Source organism: Scardinius erythrophthalmus (genome assembly GCF_964197995.2).
Source record: "Scardinius erythrophthalmus genome assembly, chromosome: 20".
Lineage (NCBI taxonomy): Eukaryota > Metazoa > Chordata > Actinopteri > Cypriniformes > Leuciscidae > Scardinius > Scardinius erythrophthalmus.
Window position 1 is genome coordinate 14402323 of NC_138240.1, and position 19786 is coordinate 14422108.

At 37.8% G+C, this 19786-nt stretch overlaps 1 protein-coding gene across 1 annotated transcript in view; it reads right to left on the reverse strand.

The window, feature by feature from the left end:
- The window catches only part of prex1 (phosphatidylinositol-3,4,5-trisphosphate-dependent Rac exchange factor 1), a 71851-nt gene that overhangs the window by 43721 nt on the left and 8344 nt on the right, over positions 1 to 19786 (reverse strand). Inside the window, exons 2-8 of the mRNA XM_081349673.1 lie at positions 7935 to 8000; positions 7598 to 7720; positions 4861 to 4965; positions 4429 to 4530; positions 3416 to 3577; positions 1067 to 1200; positions 779 to 894 (exon numbers count right to left, since the gene is read on the reverse strand). Of these exons, the coding sequence (XP_081205799.1) occupies positions 779 to 894; positions 1067 to 1200; positions 3416 to 3577; positions 4429 to 4530; positions 4861 to 4965; positions 7598 to 7720; positions 7935 to 8000 (808 nt within the window). The remainder of the gene's footprint in view (positions 1 to 778; positions 895 to 1066; positions 1201 to 3415; positions 3578 to 4428; positions 4531 to 4860; positions 4966 to 7597; positions 7721 to 7934; positions 8001 to 19786) is intronic.

Below are 19786 nucleotides of genomic sequence, written 5' to 3' on the forward strand. Positions count from 1 at the left end.
TATTTCAAATAGAAATTTAATTTGAACTTGCTAATTCAGTATCCCGGTTTTCACAAAAATATTAAGCAGCATGACTGTTTTCATCATTGATAATTATAATAAATGTTTCTTAAGCACCAAATCAGCATATTAAAATGATTTCTGAAGGATCATGTGACACTGAAGACTGGAGTAATGATGCTGAAAATTCAGATTTGCCATCACATGAATCAATTACATTTTAAAATATATTCAATCATAAAATTGTATTATTTGTTATTTTAAAATCTATACATATTTCAATATTACAAATAAATGCAGTCTTGGTGAGCACAAGAGAATTTTTTCAAAAACATCTTCCCAACCCAAAAACTTTTAGCGGTAGGAAATATTTGTATGACAGGGCACAAACACAGTAGTTTTAAAAACCTAGTGAGCTGCATGGGAGACTTGACTTGAATATTTTAAATATTTGAATAGTCCTTAACGTTAGCATGATGCTAAGCTAACGACTTAATATTCCAAGCAGCACAAAAATACATACCACCCACACCCACACACACCCCCACACACACACCCCCACACCCCCACACCCCCCCACACACACACACACACACACACACACACACACACACACACACACACACACACACACACACACACACACACACACACACACACACACACACACACACACACACACACACACACACACACACACACACACACACACACACACACACACACACACACACACACACACACACACACACACACACACACACACTTTAAAACCTACCAGTTCCGTCTTCCACATTCTCGACCTCCATGACCTCCGTGTTGATGCGGCCTCTGAACACATACTGCGGCCCGTTGATGGATTTCGTCCTTTTGGTTGATTTCTTCCCTGAAACTCTGGATTTTTTAAAGAGTGGAAAAACAAGTATTATTTAGTTTCTACATATCTACCTGATGGTTTTGTCAAGTGTTTAACCATAACACACTCCAATACATTATGTAATTATTAGGTTACCAATATCAGTAGACTAGATTAATTGATAACTCAAAAGCATCTAAAAGGCCTTACCGGGATTTCCTCTTGCAGTAGACTAGGAGGTTGTCAAACAGAAAGAAGACTCGTTCCTGAATGTTTCCAGCTGATATCTTCAACAGATTGCCTTGGAGCAGCAGTTCTGTGCAAATATCGGTCAAGTTTGTCCCCTGGAAAATGAAACATTGGCAGTGTAAGATTTTTCTGCAGAGTAATTCCACTTTGAATGTTTTAGTCAAAAGTGTTTAGCTGCCCGTGTTCATGTAGCGGAGCTAAAAGAAGCAGAAAAAAAAAGAAAAAAGAAAATGCTGCCATCATTTATTCAAACTAACTGCCAAGTCGATCATTTCTTTCAACAGGTGGACATTTTCCTTGTGTTTTATTAACAGTGAGAGTGTCACTCTCTGACAATCTGGTCATTAATCATGGCCTTCCATGAGAAGAGCGCCTCTCCTCACTCCCACTTTGCTTCCTAACAAAAAAACATATAAAAAGCAGTGACCCCTCTCTCTTTAAGGGGATGGAGGTAGCCAGACAGGTTTTGGTAACACATACTGTGTCCTGTTCAATATCCAGGACCATTACAAATTGATTCCACTCCGACGCCGCAGTCCGTGCTGACTCTGTACAGGATGTGATTTTCTAAGCTTGGCAGGTGTGGGTGTGTGTGAGTGTGTTTGATAAGCAGACTCCATTTTCTCTGCTTAATCAATGGCGTGCCCAGACGGGTCAATTAGAGAGATGGGAATCTGCTTCCCGCTTGTTCTGCACTATTTACCTATAAAGGTGAAACACTCTGGTCTAAATGGAAACTTAATGCATTTGCTTTTAAATCAGACCACACATCCTAAAACGCTCTATATCCGAAGTGAAATACAGCCTGGTTTTTAAGCTCTCGTTTTAAATTGCATTAAATGTTTAATGTTATCTATACATGATCTCACAAGCATTGAAACCTTTAATTTACTCGCCCTCATGTCGTTCCAAACTCATGTTACTTACTTTTTTCAGTGAAACACAAAAGGAGAAATGTTGAAGAAAGCACTTGCTGCTTGTTTCATATAATAAAAATGAATGGAGATCCAGGATGTCGAGCTCCATTATGACCCAAAAAAGCACCATAAAAGTTTCATAAACTTGGTCCATATCACTTCTGCCCTATAATCCAAGATTACTTCATAAGTATTATGAACATTTTACCAACCTTTTGTATAGAATTTTGTTTTTATTCTTCTCCTTCTGTAGGTCAACAGCCTACATTAACATTGATTATATGCTAAATAGTATCCAACCCATTATTTAACATTATTTATTTTGTGTTCCACAGAAGAAAGAAAGAAATATGGATCTGGAACGACATGAGGTTGAGTAAACGATGACAATTTAAAATTTTATGAGCAGACTATTCATATAAACAAGTTTCAGTCAGACTTCAGTTTAGGTTTAGGGTACAATTCTCACTATTAACTAACTTTTAACTATAACTTTTGCCTCTAACTCTCAATTACTGCTTATTAACAGTTAGTAAGGTAGCGGTTAAGTTTATGGGTTAAGGGATGTAGAATAGTCACGCAGAACAAGGCATTAATATGTGCTTTAAAAGTAATAAGCAGGCAATATCCTAGTCATATGAATACTAATAAGTAACTAGTTAATAGTGTGAAATGGACTCTAAACTAAAGTGTTACCCAAATTTCAAAATATGATTAAATAATCCCCAGCTTGTCATGCGTTGCGGGGATCTTGAATGGTCACAGAGGCATGAAGGGACTGGAAAATGCACTGTATGCACTAAATTGTGAAAAATTTTAACTATCTAAGTACACTTAGGGCTACAGAAAATGCCCCACTTTGTCCAACCACTCACTACTGCATCAGATAAATCAATAAAGAGGGTTAATGGACAGGGCATAAAGAGTGAGAGAAAGAGAGGATGAAGACAAAGTAACTATGGTATATAGACGATGATGGAAAAAAAGGAGGCGGGGAGAGACAAGCAAAGAAAGCAAGCAAAGAAGTGCTTAAGAGAAAGAGAGAGAAGAAGGGAAAGTGAGTTTGTGGTGGCACACTGTCGCATGTTACACAAAACTAAAGGATATCCATGGTAACGGGCCTTTGTGTTAAGACTTCCTCTTCCTGCTTGTGATATGGCCTAAGAAAATGTCATCAGCAGACACTGATCATGTCCACATCAGTGATTCTTTTGAGGCTTCGCTTAAAAATTCTTATAAACACAAAGCATACTGTCAGAGGAACTTCCCTAAATAAAGACGTATTTTTAAGATACAAACAACTGGTTCTGGTCTGTTCCTTTAAAACCATCAACCAGGAAACAGTAAAAAAAAAAAAAAGCACTATCTATGACAATTACAAAATATGTCTCACCTCCCAGCCCTCTATGTGTGACTGTAGTATCTCAAGAGCCTCTAGTTTCTCCATCTGTCGCTTGGTCTCGTTGATGTTGCAGCACACCGCTTTCATGGCCTGCAGGGCCTCTTCTACCGCGGGGTAATCTGAATGCTTCTTAGGGGTCCTCTTCAAAAGTTCCTGAAGGGCAAACAGCAGGTACATGCTTGTATTACACAGTTACACATCTGCTGATATGCTTCAGATACTGTGCACAAGAGACTATTTCAAGTCAACATGAAATCAATATATTGTCCCCATTTTCTTTTGAGATATAAATTCCTGGTTTTATTCGCAAGATAGATCATTTGTAATCACACTGTAAATGTACACGACCGATGGAGTCAGTAAGATTTATTTATTTTTAATTATACTTTTATTCAGCAAGGGTGCATTAAATTGAAGAAAAGCGACAGTAAACACACCTAATGTTAAAAAGTTTTCTATTTCAAATAAATGAATTCATTTCTATTCGTTAAACAATCCTGAAAAAAAGTATCCACAAAAATTAAGCAGCACAAATGTTTTCAACATTGATAATTATAAGAAATTGTATGTTTCCTGAGCACCAAATCAGTATATTAGAATGATTTCTAAAGGATCATGTGACACTGAAGACTGGAGTAATTATGCTGAAAATGTAGCTTTGCATTACAGGGAAAAAAATGTTATAAAACAGTTTTTTTTATATTTTATTGTATTTTTGATCAAATAAATGCACCCTATGTGAGCTTAAGAAACTTCTCTTTCAAAAACATTTAAAAAAAAAAAGCAAGTTCAAATCAACAGTTTTTCTCAAATATCCAAATTTCACATTTGGGAAGTAAAATGTGTTGTGAATGTCATTTCATGCATACTTTTAGGTTTGCTTGTCTTGTCATACATATATATAGCTGTAGCTGCGTTTTATGTAATATGATCAGAATGTTGTAGAGTAGTATATACAGAATAAACAATATAACCCATAATGCACTTGCTTGAAATGCCCATACCTTTAGTAGCAAAGGGTATTTACAGATCCTCTGGATGGGAGAGAGTAGATACCCCTCAAGAGGAACATCTGTGCTCTTCTTACCTCCCAACAACATGAGGTGCTAAAAATCAAACACATGAAATGATTTAAACTGTGTAACATCCTTTTAAACTGATTCATATTGAGAATACAGTGAGTTTCCATGGAAAGTGATGAATGGCACCATCTCACATCCTGGTTTGTACAGTTAAATAAGTTTGGGTATCAGTTTGACTTCAATAAGTTTTGGAGATCAATTTATTTCCTGTGGTAAATTGATCAACCACTATTGTTTATTTGCTCTACTCACTAATGAAATCTGCATCAGGGTTACAGATCATGAGATCATCAGAATATGATGTAATGAAAAGGACTGGACTTTTTCTCTGAAAATGATATAAAAGGTGCTTACCAGCAGGAAAGTCCGCACTTGAGGGATCTTGTTAAGCTCCATCAGTAGTCTGAGTGCTTTCTCATGGTTACTACAGTACTCCCCATACACAGAGAAACGTTCCCTCTGCAGTGGAGAGAGGAGAGTCACACTTCAAAACACTCCTCGTTAAATGTGTTCATTTTTGGTTAGAATGAGACCAATCCCTAGCAGATTTATATAAAAATGTTTTAGTTTTGGTCTGGTTTTGCACATTCCCATTTCTAAATCTCATCTTCAGGGATATACTTTGTCCCAGGCTGGCAGGCCATCTGATAAAGGGAGTCCAGTCCACCCATAAAATTATGTCCTAGGCCCTGTGAATTTTAGTGACGGCCCTGTTCAGCTCATATGGGAAACACTAAACAAATAATAAATATTTCGAGGTGTCTTTGTATAGTTTAATACACACCACCTTTAACCATTTTCTCAAGTACTGAGATGAGAAGTGACATAAGAGGGTAGTGAAACTGCCAGAGATGCAATGAGGCGCTGTCATTCTGCCCTACATCATTCGAAACAACACAGGAAGTGAAATCGAAGTGCATCGGTTTTGCCTGAAAGCCACACCTTCTCTATGGGTCGCAAAAGCTAGATGGAAGTAGGAAGCTGCAAGCTAAAAAAAAGAATAGCACTTAAAAAGTGAGCAGTGCACATCTTTGATCCAGGCATGCCATAATTACAACAAATCTCTACAAGGTTACCGGTTAAAATTTTGGACACCTAGTCACTCTTGATTTTTACTATTTTAAATAACCATATAGTGGAAGTATGAATATTATGTACTGATCAAATTATTTTATTTTAAACAAATAAAAACTTGCCAGCTCTGCACTACAGCTCTTAAGTACGATGCCACCTGAGGTGCTTTTTTATATAGTATTGGAAGGCACTTGTTAACTAAGTACTGACACACACACACTGCATATGCACTAATGCAAATGGCGAACCCTATGTAGTCAGATACACACATATTGATCTGCCGGCGATTTGATTTCGCCCTGCAGCTCAGGCTGGAAACCTGTACATTTATCGATCCTGCTTCCTTTATAAATTTGCGGGAACCAATCACAAACTGGCTTATCCACCTGGCGCGCTATTGGCGGGTTTAATCCAATCCAATTCCAGAGCCGTTACGGCTCTGTCCAATTCCTTTTAACCTCTCGACGATGCTCAATGGCTTCTTTTTAGCAAACAAATTGCTCGAGTGGGTGTAAATACCACTAACTTTCATGGTTTTTTTGCACAACCTGCAAAAATCGCTCGAATCCATTGCTGCTTCTGCAAACCGCTGATCAACAAGTTTAGTTAGACATTTCCTGCCTGGAGTTTTCGCTTCGCTCTGCAAAGTACGTCACCCGGATCGTTGGTCTGATTGGTTGAAGGACTATCCAATTGCGTACAGAGTCATTTGAACTATGCCCGTTGATCACGCCTCTTGTGCAGTAGAAAATACATAGCAGACTCCCCAGACCAAAGTTCAACATTTTAAAATAGAAAAGAATTACAATAAATTTTCATTTATAAAATAAAAATGATGCATTATAAAAATATATATATGGGCAGGTCTGGTTAAAAAGTCCAGAAAAACTCAGAGCTGAGGTGACAGTTTATTAAAGATGCATGTGGTGAAGGTAGGATGTCATTTATCCAAGCTCCACAAGAACAGTCTGTGTAGGCACTGTAACCTTGACAGGGACGTTGAGAATCCTGGCGGCTGTGGGTGCTTGAGGCATCCTGACAGAGTAGGAAAATGATACTGGGATTCCAGAGGCACTGTGTGGTTAAAGAGCTGTTGTGCTTGTTTTTATCTTTACAATGCATCTCCATTTTCATGCTTTCTCTTTTCACCCTCTTCATTTGCGTGTTGTCTATATATGTATGTGTGTATCTGACTACATAGGGTTCGCCATTTGCATTAGTGCATATGCAGTGTGTGTGTGTGTGTGTGTGTCAGTACTCTGGTTGGGCCCTCAGGGCTCCAGACCACAGCACCTGTAATGAGAGAGTTTGGCAGCATCACACCCTCATCCATGAACGAGGCGAACATCTGTTCTGGCATATGCTTTATAACACCGTTCATCCAAAAACACATCCATGCATACATACACAGCCCAATTAAGAGGAAATTCACTCTAGTTTGAGGTTAAAACCTCAGAATGTTTCAGTGAACTTGGTCGAAGGTCACATACACATGCCAAACCCAAAACGCTTCTTGTGAGAACCATGGATAGAGCTAAAGCACTGGATTTAACTTTCATTGCTTTAAAAGATACTGGCAGCCATCACTGAAAATAACTGAATCAATAAATCACTGAATGTCATCATTATCATTATTATCATATTTTCAGAGAGGGAAAAGTTTTTTTTTAATTTATACAGAACAGTTAAGAAGCTAGAAATGTAGACAGCAATTGAACATTTGTTGCTAATATTGGAATTCAGCGTCTCTAACAGTATTGAACTACTGGTCACGTGTCCGACAAGTTCCACTTTATGCACTTTTTCAGAAAGACCATAGGGAGGGGGAGGCAGTCTCAGGGCTGATAGTATTTTAAGAGCATTCAGATTTAGGATACTAGGAACAATACCACACTGGGATGGAGTGGAAAAAAGATATTTGTGTTTTCTTAACCAAAAAAAATCAAAAATCATAATAAATCAACTGCTAAGCAGCACTAGCTCAAAGATGATTTCAAATGCAATCACAGGGACTCACAAACTGAAGGAACACATGTCCGAGCGAATGGTGCGGCTGGGGTTCAGGCTGCAAACTGGCATCCAGAGTGGAAAGAAACTCAGAATGGACATCCAAAATGGACTCGATGTTAGAAAACAAGATCTGTGTGAAAGTAAGAAACAAAATTTACATCCACAATTGCAAAATGGCTAGAAAACTGAAGTTAGTTCTGCTCTAGCATAATTTGTTTCCACACAGTTTGATCTAATGCAATGACATTCAGAAATGTTTAATTGTCTAAATACTTTTTGGAGCCAATTATTATTTTATATAAATAATAATTATGCATGTTTAGTGTGTGTTAATGGAGTTTTACCTTGACCTGCTCTGGATTGAGACATTGTTGGTTTTCTGCAGTCTGCTTAATTCTCTGGAGAAAAGCCTGTTGATATACAAAAATAGAGACAAAGAGAGAAACAGGTTAGTGTTTACATGTGGAATCACTGAGGTGTGAAAAGGTGGGGCAGATTTGTATGGTCGCTGCCAGACATAAGTTCATTTTTTTAAGTTGTTACACTTCCTGTTACACCCTTTTCTGCCTGCATATCTAACTGGAGACTCAACATTCAGCTTTAGTGACAAAAACACACAACAGTGTGAAGTCAAACTCCATGTACTGTACGGTCTACTGGAAATGGTTTGGTTCACATCAAGAGAGAGAAAAAAACAGAAGTGTCAGATAAATGATCAGAAACTTTACAAAGAGATCTTATGTGCATACAAGTCTTTGCCGACAATGAAAGAAAGGGAGGCCTGCTACCCAAACAAGCACACAAACACAGAAATCAAATCAACAACACAAAACTTAAAGTAACACTTTATATCAATGTTTACAGCATGTAAATATGGCAAAGCTGCACAAACTCATTATAAACGTTCAATCATCATTAGTGGAGGACAGCAAATCTCTAAGAGCTCCCTGTAAACCATGAGATAGGCCCCGTCTCATATATTGTATACATATATATAAGTGGTTCTTAACCTTTTTGACTCCGGGGCCCCCCATTGTCCACAACAAACATTCGAAAGCCACATGACAGTTTTGCATGATTTTATTTATTTATATTCATTATAAAAATGCTAATTATTATTTAAATTACTTTTACAGGTCTAGAAATCATATATCAAGGTTTTTCAAGACAGTGGGAACCCTAGTTCTTTAAAGAAAAAAAGAAGTAAAAAAACTAAGAAAGAAAAAACAGTTGAGGTGAATTAAAATAAGAAATGTCTTGATTTTTAGTTGTTTTAGAATGCTTGTTTTGTCTTATTTTAAACCATTTTAAGTCATTTTGAGCATCCCTTGGAAGTTTGTTGAGGTCCCCTGGTTGAGAACCATTGATATATACACATTTAGGCCATCTCTGTGAGTAAACAGTATATTTGATTTGTAAAATAACTGTAGACAGGCACATTTAACAACACTATTGTTTCACTTTGTTGAGAATCAGAACCGAAGCAATGGGTTGAGAGAGAATTATAAATATCTTCATCATGGTTTTAGAAGAGTCTCCCCTGGAGAAAGAGAGTCTGCCAATCACTGACTGTTTCTAATTCTAGCTCTGTTAAACACTTCTCATCAGCAGCGGCAAGCAGCAGCAATGAACCGATCTGCTAACAGTGCGCTCGACTCATTCCGCCCTAGTGTCTGTTAAATTACCCGTCACTCCAGCTATTGTCTCCGACGGTCTCCCACAGCAACACGACACAGCTAAAGACCTATCCTAAGCGTTTTCACCTTTGCCACATGACTATTGTTGTTTTTTTCATTCCATCTTTCTCTTTGATTAATTTTGTGTGTCAGCAAAGGGCTGATTGTTTCGTAAGAAAAATCTCTCATTATTTTGTCCCTCTTGTTCATCCTTCTCTCATGGATTTTAAAGGCGAACAAGACCTTTAATGCCTCTTTTTGCTTTACCACAATGACAGGACCAAACGTCTAATGAGAAGCACTCGCCACCCCACGGCATCCCTCTGATAATGACAGACTGAATCTCGGTCACACTTCTGCATCTCTGGAAGACATTCACCATGCCAGCTTATGCTACTAAAAGCGTTTGTTTGTAAAGACACATTTAGCTGTAAACATCATGTGAAATCACATGCTCACACTTAAGAAACACTTGATTAGACTTGAAGGGATTCATCTCAAAATGAAAACTCTGTAATCATTTCCTCACTCTGCATCTATCCTCTATGGAACATAAAAGAGGATGCTTTGAAAGAATGTTCTTCTTAGTGTTTACATTGTTAGTGACCATACATTGTTTTGGACCCCATTAACTTTTATTATATGAACGAAAACAGTCAAAACATATTTCAAAATCCAAAATATCTGTGTTCTGCAGAGGAAATAAAGTCATACAGATCTGGAACAATATGAGGGTGAGTAAATGATGACAGAATTTTCGGTAACATTTTACAATAAGGTTTATTAGTTAACATAGTTAACTACCTTAGTTAACATGAACTAAGAATGAACAACACTTCTACAGCATTTATTCATCTTAGTTAATATTAATTTCAACATTTACTAATACATTATTAAAATCAAAGGTTGTATTTGTAAATGCACTGAACTAACATGAACAAACAATGACCAGCTGTATTTTTATTAACTAACGTTAACAAAGATTAACTAATACAGTAATAAATGTATTACTCAGTGTTAGTTCATGTTAGTTAATACATTAACTAATGTTGACTAAAGAACATTATTGCAAAGTGTTACAGAATTTTCTTTTGGGGTGAACTATCCATTTAAATGCCGCATGCATTCACGCCATGTTGAAATGACTGTAATTGCGAGATTCCATCTTCTAAAAAGTGTTCACGTCCTCGTAGAGCTTGTAATTACAGCTTGTAAGATGGGGATTTTCTGAGAGCTTTTACTTGAACAACGCGACCGCTGTACCACCTGACTGCTGCAGATTAATTTAGGCATTGATCGTGTCAACGAAGAAACGCATGAACAGCTCAGAATAGAACGTCACATATTGTCATCTCAAGCTTACGGTAATTAGGACATGACGTGAACGCAGCATTAAGCACAACAAAAAAGAATGTTTGTGAAATCATTGTTGAAGGCGCAGGTTTAGCTAGTTTGTCTGAAGTAAATGTACATCAGATCAGATTTGTTATTGACACTTAGTGTAATAAGGGTGGTGATGATGGTGGCTGTCTTGTTTGTTGCAGTTCCTGAGGCAGTGGGAGGGGAGGGGCCTGAGCCTCAGGCGTGCGCTAATTCAATCTCTCATGTGGCCCATCCACATTCATCCATAAAATGGTCATCCATGTGACTTAGCCTGAGGGGCTCGTGGAGTAAGAGACAGGATGTACATCTCCAAACTGCACCACAACCAGAACGAAGGGTGTGAAGGATAACAGGGGTGTTTGGATGGCACGGATGGAGATAGATACTTCAATTTAAAATAAATAAAGAACAGATTAAAACTGTAACCCTCTTCCCATCTCCATTGGTCAGCTCTGCCCCTAAACTCATGCCATTGGTCGAGCCCCAATGTTACTGTGTTTAGGCTGGTCAGAATTCTCAATAAACATGCTTTAATAGCTTCACAGAATCACAATGTTTAAACTTTTCAGGGTTACTTATAGCCCTCTCTGCACATTAAGCTGGGATATGAGAAATGATAACACCATTAAGAGTTCCCTGTAAGGCCTTCCTATGCTTGATTTGGCCCTTCTCTGGCCTTTTCCAGCATCACTCTCATGCTTACGTCAAAAAAATCAACAAATAAACAAACACAAGGCTGCGTTGTGAATCCATAGCAACCGTTACTGTTCTCTGGGCAACGGAGAGTGTGAAGTCAGCAGCAGAGGATGACAGGTGCGACCGGGGGCATGTGTGCAAAATGAAAAATGAATTCATTCATCCCGATTCAAAGAGGTAAAAGGAACTGAGCAAATGAAATATTGCACGTCAACCATCACAAGCTATTTTTTGTGACTTCAATCTCTTCCAGTAATCAGATGAGCCTGCATTTCATTTCATCTCAATAAAAAAAGAGCCAGAACAAAACTAAACGAGAGGACTGAACTCTACATATTAGTCCGATTACTTTCTCAAAACGGAAACTTCAGTGCATGCAGACTTCAGACATGACAGATGCATTTGACATGTAGAGGAGAGCGAGCAAAAACCGCAATGGGGGCAGTTGAAAAAGACTAAATTGTGCACACACACACAAAATTTTTTTTTCACAAATAAGTTTGAGAGATGAAACTCTCAGCAAAAATCTGCCAGTCTGAGAAAAATAGAGTGATTACATATTTATACATACAACTTGTGATAATAGTTGCACACTTAAAGTCAAACTTAATATATTAAAATATTTTAAAAAATAAAATGTAAAAATGTAATATATTTTAAAATATTAGGATATATTAATTTCAAGACAGATGATTTACGTTTATTTACATTATTAAAATTGAATCTTTACATTTAAATATATAAAAAATGTATATATAACTTCGGCAGAGACATGTACCCAGATTCCAGAATTTAAAAAACTATTAAGTAATTGTAAGCACTCTGATGAGGTTTACATATTTGAAGACTGTGACTGTGTCTGTTCTGCCCAGCTGGTAAGAGAGACAGGGGAATAGAGTTACACACAGTAGAATAGCCACAGGCTATTAGATGTAGAAGAGCATGAACGTGTCCATATGTCCCCACAAAGGAAACAAGCTGTTCGCTGACTCTTTCCCCCCTCAATGAAATGCTTTGCCAGGAAACAGACATTATAATTTTGCCACCTGCAACACAGGGTGACCTTAACCAAACACTGAGACTAATTCAATGACAGGAGCGAGACCTTGGCCTCTTGCATTTCAGGAAGGAAAAGGCAGAACAAACTTTTTCCGTCACAAAAAGGCTGCTGTTTCCCGCACACAATACATCAACACTGTTCATTGTTTAGATGGTTTTCCTTTAAATTAGTTCGTTATCAAACAATGATTGCCATTATTGAGATAGAAGGGTAAAAAAGTGGTTTGTAAGCTTGCACGGCCTTTCACCCTTGTATTGAGAATGGACTACTGCCAAAAAACATACCACATGGAAACTGTGAAGACTTGCACGTATAAAGACACACAATGCACTGAACATGCACTCGTTTGTGATGATGACACTCCCATAAGCCCCTTTGGAATGGATGTGCCTGGACAGAATATCAATGTAAAGTAAATGTACTTGTGGCATTGTTATAGGGCCTGTAGTCATGGCAATTTCTTTCACAGCGGTGCCTCCCTAGGAATCATGTGTACATTAAAGGAATTTTCCTATATGAGTTAAGCGACATCGGCAGCAAATAATTTCCTCAAAACAGTTACGTTATGTACATTCCTGTCAGCATTTTTTTGGTTTGTTTTTACAAATTGAGGAACCAAAAATATTGTCAGTGGTGACTTGACTGAAAGACATTAACCCAGAATATTTATTCAAAACAGGTTCATAAAAATTTACATTGTTTTAAGTGCAGTATTTGCCCCCGGAATTGATTTTCAAGGACTTTTTTTAATATATATTTCTGAACATATATTTACCTCAAATCTCAATTTAAGTAGCCTAAATCAAAGTATGAACAACAATAACGTGTCATCAGCAGAAAAAAACCCAAACCTTTCAGATGCAACTGAACCAGCTGTGGTGCAGATATAACAATGGCACATGGGCAGATCTATATCAGAGTCTCAGAGCTGAGAGAAGGACATGAGTGAAATCCATTCACTTTTGCCCAGCATGAAGAGGCATTTCTGTCACACTTGCTCGCTCTTGGAGCGGTCTGACACTGAACGGCGATGGGCCACTCCAATGACCTCCTTTACGGCCTTTCTCACAGACGAGAGTCTTTCATTATCATGCGAACAGAAACACCACTTAGTCCCTCTCTGATAAACAAACACCACTGCAACTCAATTAGCTGACATTAGCAATGCCAATGTGTTGCCTTCTGCAAGTATGGACAAATGAGAATGTATTAGATTGGCTGTTTGAAATAGCACACTAACATAATCTGAACGCAGAGTATGCATGTTTTCAATATGTACAATAAAAAAGTGCAGTATGCACAGAACTTTATTTTTAATGTGCTACTGTTGATGAACCAGAAGTAATATCAACTGTGATCTCTTGGCCCATTATTTAATCAGTATACAAAGATGATTTCAAGATGATATGTGCCAAAACATGATAGTTGCATTAAACATAAAACTTGAAGTCATGTGACACAGAATGGTATTACGTAATATTGTAAATTTCAACTCTTTAAAATGTTTAGTGTAATTATGGCTGTTTAATTATATAGTATTTCAGAAAAAAAAGAGGTATATAGTGTATACTACAACATACACAGTAATTATGTAATTCCGAACATATCCGACATTGCAATCTGTGCGCTCCATTTGAAGATGATTCAGCAAAGATGATCTGGTTTTCACTTTCCAGTGTTTGGTAAATGTGAGTAATAAGGAAATGAGAATCTTCCTTTAAAACATCATAGTTATTCAATGTCATTTAAAGAATAAACGCCACCCAAAATCAGAGCAAGGGATGAACTGAGGTGAAACTTTGTGAGGAAGGGGGAAATAATGTTGAGTTCTCTTTACGAAAAACAAAAAGAGGAAGGATATGACTCTAGATAGGAAACGGTGCGGTGTGAAGAAGCTTTGTGTGGTCCGTGCCTGTCAGCGAAGAGAATTAGCCCACATGCATGCCAGTGCGCTGCTAAAACAGAGTGGAAAAATCTGGGTTCTGATAAACGTTGAAGTATATCTTAGACTCGCAAATCCATTCGACACATTGACTGAGGTAAAGCTCAGGCTCAAAGACTTCAAACCCTTAGGGAATAGTGTGTTTGAAGCCATTCTTGATGTGAGGGAAGTGAAGCTCCTAAGAGATACACAAAATATAATTTTACAGAGTAAAACACAGTGAATTCACACTATTATTTGCGCAATTATGCTAAAAGAGATGGAAATCTGACTGATGTACTTTCCCATCTCACATCACTGGAGATCTAAGCCACCAGCCGCGCTGAATTGTGGAAGGACAGAAGGTCAGACATGGGCAACAAGCCTTTTGTTTGATGTGAAGCAGTCAGGCAAAGATGGTCAGACAGTAAGGTGGACCAAACCAGACTGGCCATATGCTGTCATGGACTTCAACCTCTCCCAACAGGACTGAGGGTCAAGAGCCTGCTGCCACCACTTCTGCCACTAGCAGACGTCGAGACTAGCACTGTTCTGGTTGACCTAGCAGCGCCTGGCCACAGACGGTGGATAAAAGTATGGTGGACAATCAATGTGCACTGGGATATGGAGCACAATATCATCAAAAGTCACATCATTATTTCACTGTAAACATTAACCTTTGGTTAATTGTGAACAAATTTATTTTACAGCAAAACCTTTGGGGAGTCCAGACACTCACCTACTACTAGAATATTCTCTTATGTGTCATTGAGATCCTGTTTTAACCGCATACAACTTAAAAGCACGTAAAGTCTGTCACACAGTGGCACTCTATTGAAATAAGGGACAAGTCTGGCTATTGCAACATGGTTTTTTTTTTTTTAAACCTCTGGTTGTGAAACTAGGGTAAACTTAGCAATTTCTTTAAACAAGACTGCCCCACTAAATCATCAACTAAAACAAGTCGACCAAAGGTATAGCACTTAAGATTGTTAGTAAGGCTGGGCAATATAGCCAAAAAAAAGGTCAAGCATGATAAAAATGTTCATATCAGTCGATTATTATCACGATAAACGTCAAATCCATATTTCTTTAAAGTTTAAAAGCAGATTTTTGCTCCTGTAATAAAGTTGTTTGTATCGGTTAGTTTTATCAGCAGATTACTCTTTATCATCATAAATACTTGCCAAACAGGTAAACATTTCACAGATTAATATTACATGTTTGGCACACTTGACAGTAGCAGTAGCTTGAGTTGGTACGCAGATGTAAATTTGTGTTCATTACCAAAACAGTAACATCTGTAAAAAATAATAATTAAAAACTCATTTTTAAAAGGGTCAAATTTAGTCTTCCATTGCATTTGGATCATGTTAACCACAGGTAAAACCACGCATTGCACCTCACTAACTATATTGTTTCTACGGTATTTGTTATGAAAAACAGTATCCATTTAGTATAATACAAAATGCACAAAATCTGCTATAGCTTAACAACAAAGAAGAGCTGATAAATGGTCCGTGTTATGTGGTTCAAAAAAGCAGCTGTTTTGTTCTGCTTTTGGCTTTTTTTGCATTTTAATCTTTCTCATACGCAACAGAAATGGCATCACTTATCAGTTAGGTAAATTGGCATTTGCACTAGTGCAATAGTCTGCAACATGCATGGGCAGCATTATTTGCATAGTACAAAAACATTATATCAAACACTTATCAAACTTTTGTAATAATCATAGAGGAAAATTCTATTGCAGTAATTATCGTTTTATCACACAGCCCCAATTGTTAGCTCTGTCCTGAGCCAACTCATTGAGAATAGTTAGCTCAAAATAATCAAATAAAATAACAGCTACAGTATAGCTACAGTATAGCTGTAATCCCATTTTAAAGAAGAGCTTGTCAGTGGTCTGGGAGAGCCTAAATTGCTTAACACCATAAGGGAAGCTTCAGATAAGGAAAAAGCAGAAACGCAAAAAGCATTAAGGCACACTTCTAAGCCTTCGCTGAAGCATGTGATTCCTACTAATCGAATGTAGAAACAGAAGTGAGATATTAAAAAACAGTGATGTGCTGTTTTTACAGGCGGTACCAGAACAACATGTACAAAACCAACTTGCTCTTGAAAATAATGCTAAACCTAAAGCCTACAGGTCATATCATGGTCCAACAAATGACAATCTGGCAAGATAATACTTTTCTAAAGGCCTAAGATCCTTTAAATGAAATTAAAAGGTGGTCTTTTTTTAGAAGGATCATGCATCATATTGTTAATATAGGTAAATATGCCCACTTTTTTGACTTTGAGATGACTGTCAAAACATACATGGCCAATTTACTGGAATTAAGCAACACAGGTTTGCTGCTTTTATGATCGAATGGTTTACACTAAAAAGTTAGAACCAAAATTAACAGTATGTCTTACACTACTACCAAGGGGGTAAAGTGATAGACAAGCATGTTAAAGTTTTCTCTCCTTCACTACTGTATATTGACACATCAAACAAGAATGTTTCACATATACACACATTCACAACCACAAATCATCTCCAGTAAACCTAAATATAGCATGCCAAGAATATTTGCAACACTGCTTCCAATGAAAACTCATCGCTGTAAGAATAGTTTTAATGTGTAAATTCAGATCTAAATTTAAAGTGTAGTATCTTTAGGCTACCAGAAAACTGAATGCTTCAGCGTTCAGACTTAAAGTAGACAGCAGACATTTCTGCAGATGCTTTCCTAACATTCAATTTTCCTGATAGCTGCTTTCATTCAGCAGTAATTCTATAGCAACAACAATGAAGAGGAGTTTTAAATGCACAACAATGAAGTGAACTCGGGTATTCTTAAAAAAAAAGAAAAAAAAAAAAAAAACTTTAAATCAACTAACCCAACCTTATGCCTACTCCATAATTTGTCCATGAGTATTCATATGTATTTTACGAAAAGTGCAATACATATGCACTAAAACTGGATTGTGAAAAGTGGGCGTAACAGGACTGTATGTGTCAGAACCCTAGGTATATTTACATGCGCTAATTTTCTTCAGTCTTGAATGAATCCAATAAAATTCTGAAAGTTCTGTTTATATGAACCCTAAACTTTGCAATCCGGACTTTGTCCGGATACCACGAGTACAAATGTTGTTTTTGGGTTGATGACATAACTAAAAGGAAAGCTGAAAAATATGTCAGAAGAGCTTTTTTTTTTTTGCAAATATTTTGTCAATATTCAGTCTCCTCAACTGACCAGTAAATAAGACGTAAATAAACATGCACATTTGTAAGAAGTAAAAAGTATGTTAATAGATCATTTATTATAAACTTCACATTGGCACAAGGTATTTTGAATGCTCATTTTTTCCTATTGATCAGATTATTTAATGCCTACACAACCACTTTCAGTCTATTCAATTCAGGTTGAGGTCAGTTGGATTGACTGAGGAGTTTACATACAGTAGGCATCAATATGATTACTCACAGATTATTTAGGTGCATGTAATTGTAGCTACTTTGATGACTGAAGGTATCTGACTCGTCAATTGTGACAAAGCATAGTAAGCGACAGAATATTGTTAAACTATATGATGTCATCTCTGCCTTTGTCCAGGACATCCTCAGACATTAAATCACCAGGCCTTCCTCCAGTTAAATGTCTCAGCACATGGTAGGACTAACAGCATCCTGCCCAAAGTTGATTTTCCCGCTTTAAACAAACAGTGCTGTTTACTTGCTGGTACTTTTGCATTCAGTGAACAGTAAAGGGTCACAGAAGAACCCCCTGAGGTTCTCCAAACCACATATTTGTCCCCTTTCTCCAGTGCAAGTGAGGAGAATCTTTACAACCCAAACTGGTTCCCACAACGTGAGCAACAGCAAAACGTCCTGAATCCGATGCTCACGCTTCTTGTGAATGCCTGGCTAAAAACACACCCTGGCTCTTCCAAAGGGCCCTTTCATGGCTCTCTGTGAGAATTTGCCTCGCTGCAAAAGAGTATGAAGTAGTTCTGGATGCAAGGAAGGGGCCATTTTGGCCGGCATGGCGTGAAATCGAATAAATAAACCAAGAGAGAAGGGGGGAGAGAGGGGAAAAAACCCTCTCTTTGTGCCCACGACCCAGCTAATGGAGACAAAGAGCCCAGTAGCAGGAGGATGAGGTTTGAAAGAGGGGATCCGAGCTCACCCCTCTTTCTTCGTGACTCTGACTCCCCATCACCCTCAAGCAGCGGCCGCTGCAACAAAGTCCTCTTTGAGTTCGGCCCCCTGTCCCGCACTTCCGCTATGAGGGGCTTTAAAGTTCATGGCTATTTGAGCTGCTCACAGGGGTGGAAATGAATCATCGCACCACAGGAGAGAAAGATATGAAAGTGACAAGGGAAGAGATATAACTGATATGCTGAGCAAGAATATTCTAAAGAGCACTTGAACTTGATGATTTCCCAAACTTACTTTTGAAGGAAATGAGAATTGTGTTTGCCAATGTCAAACTCTTCACCATGATGTTCGGGTGCCCTGTTTGCTATAGAGTTGTTCAAGGTGGTTGTGTGGCCAGTATGTTCTGTGTGGTTGCTAGGGTGTTGTTAGGGTGTTCTTAGTCTCAGCCTGAGAGGTCACGCCCACGGACCGTTGGCTGAATGTCTGATGCATATGGCACACTTAACTAGAAACACTTCAGGATTTTCTAAGTCGTCATCTGATTGGTTGACTTCAACAGGATGTCAGGGAGACGCGTGTCGCGTTCTTTAATGGTCTGCCTGCAAACAAAGTCATCGTGACGCCAAACCCCCTTCATGTAAGCCGTCGTGTTTACAACTGTAACAATGAGCGTTTACCAGGATCAACTAAACGCTAAGTATGTGAAGTTCGCGGCACCATTGTTGCAGTAAACTTGCATAACGTTCTTGAATGAATAATTTTTTTAGATGCACGCTGGTCTGTTATCGTAGAAACATCGACTTTACTATTTTACGCCCCAAAACATGATGCGGATCATCAGGTGGTTGTCTGGGTGTTTGCTACGGTGTTCAAGGTGGTTCAAGGCAGGGTTATAATTCTTAACTAAAACTAAAACTATTAAAAACTATTTGTTAATTGAAATTGGCATTGAAAAAATGTGTCAATGTGAAAAAATAAATACAACTAAAAATTATATTTAAAAAAATTATAATAATTAAAAGCAGCCAGGCAGTTTTAAAGGTAGCTGCTATGTGGTTGCTGTATCTGTTTCATCACATTCTGGTTATGATATGACCTGGGTCTCTCCTTTAATGTAAGTTTATACGATTTTTGTCCGTTTTATCATCCGCCAGGCAAAAATAATTCTGATTCCTTAGAATACGTCACACCAGAGTTTAATACTTATGGTCAATATTTTTCAGAAACTCCTAACCCTAAGATGAATAGTACTAGTACTGCGTGTCTTGTAAACAATCAGTTGCAATACTTTGTTTTAGCTGTTTTGA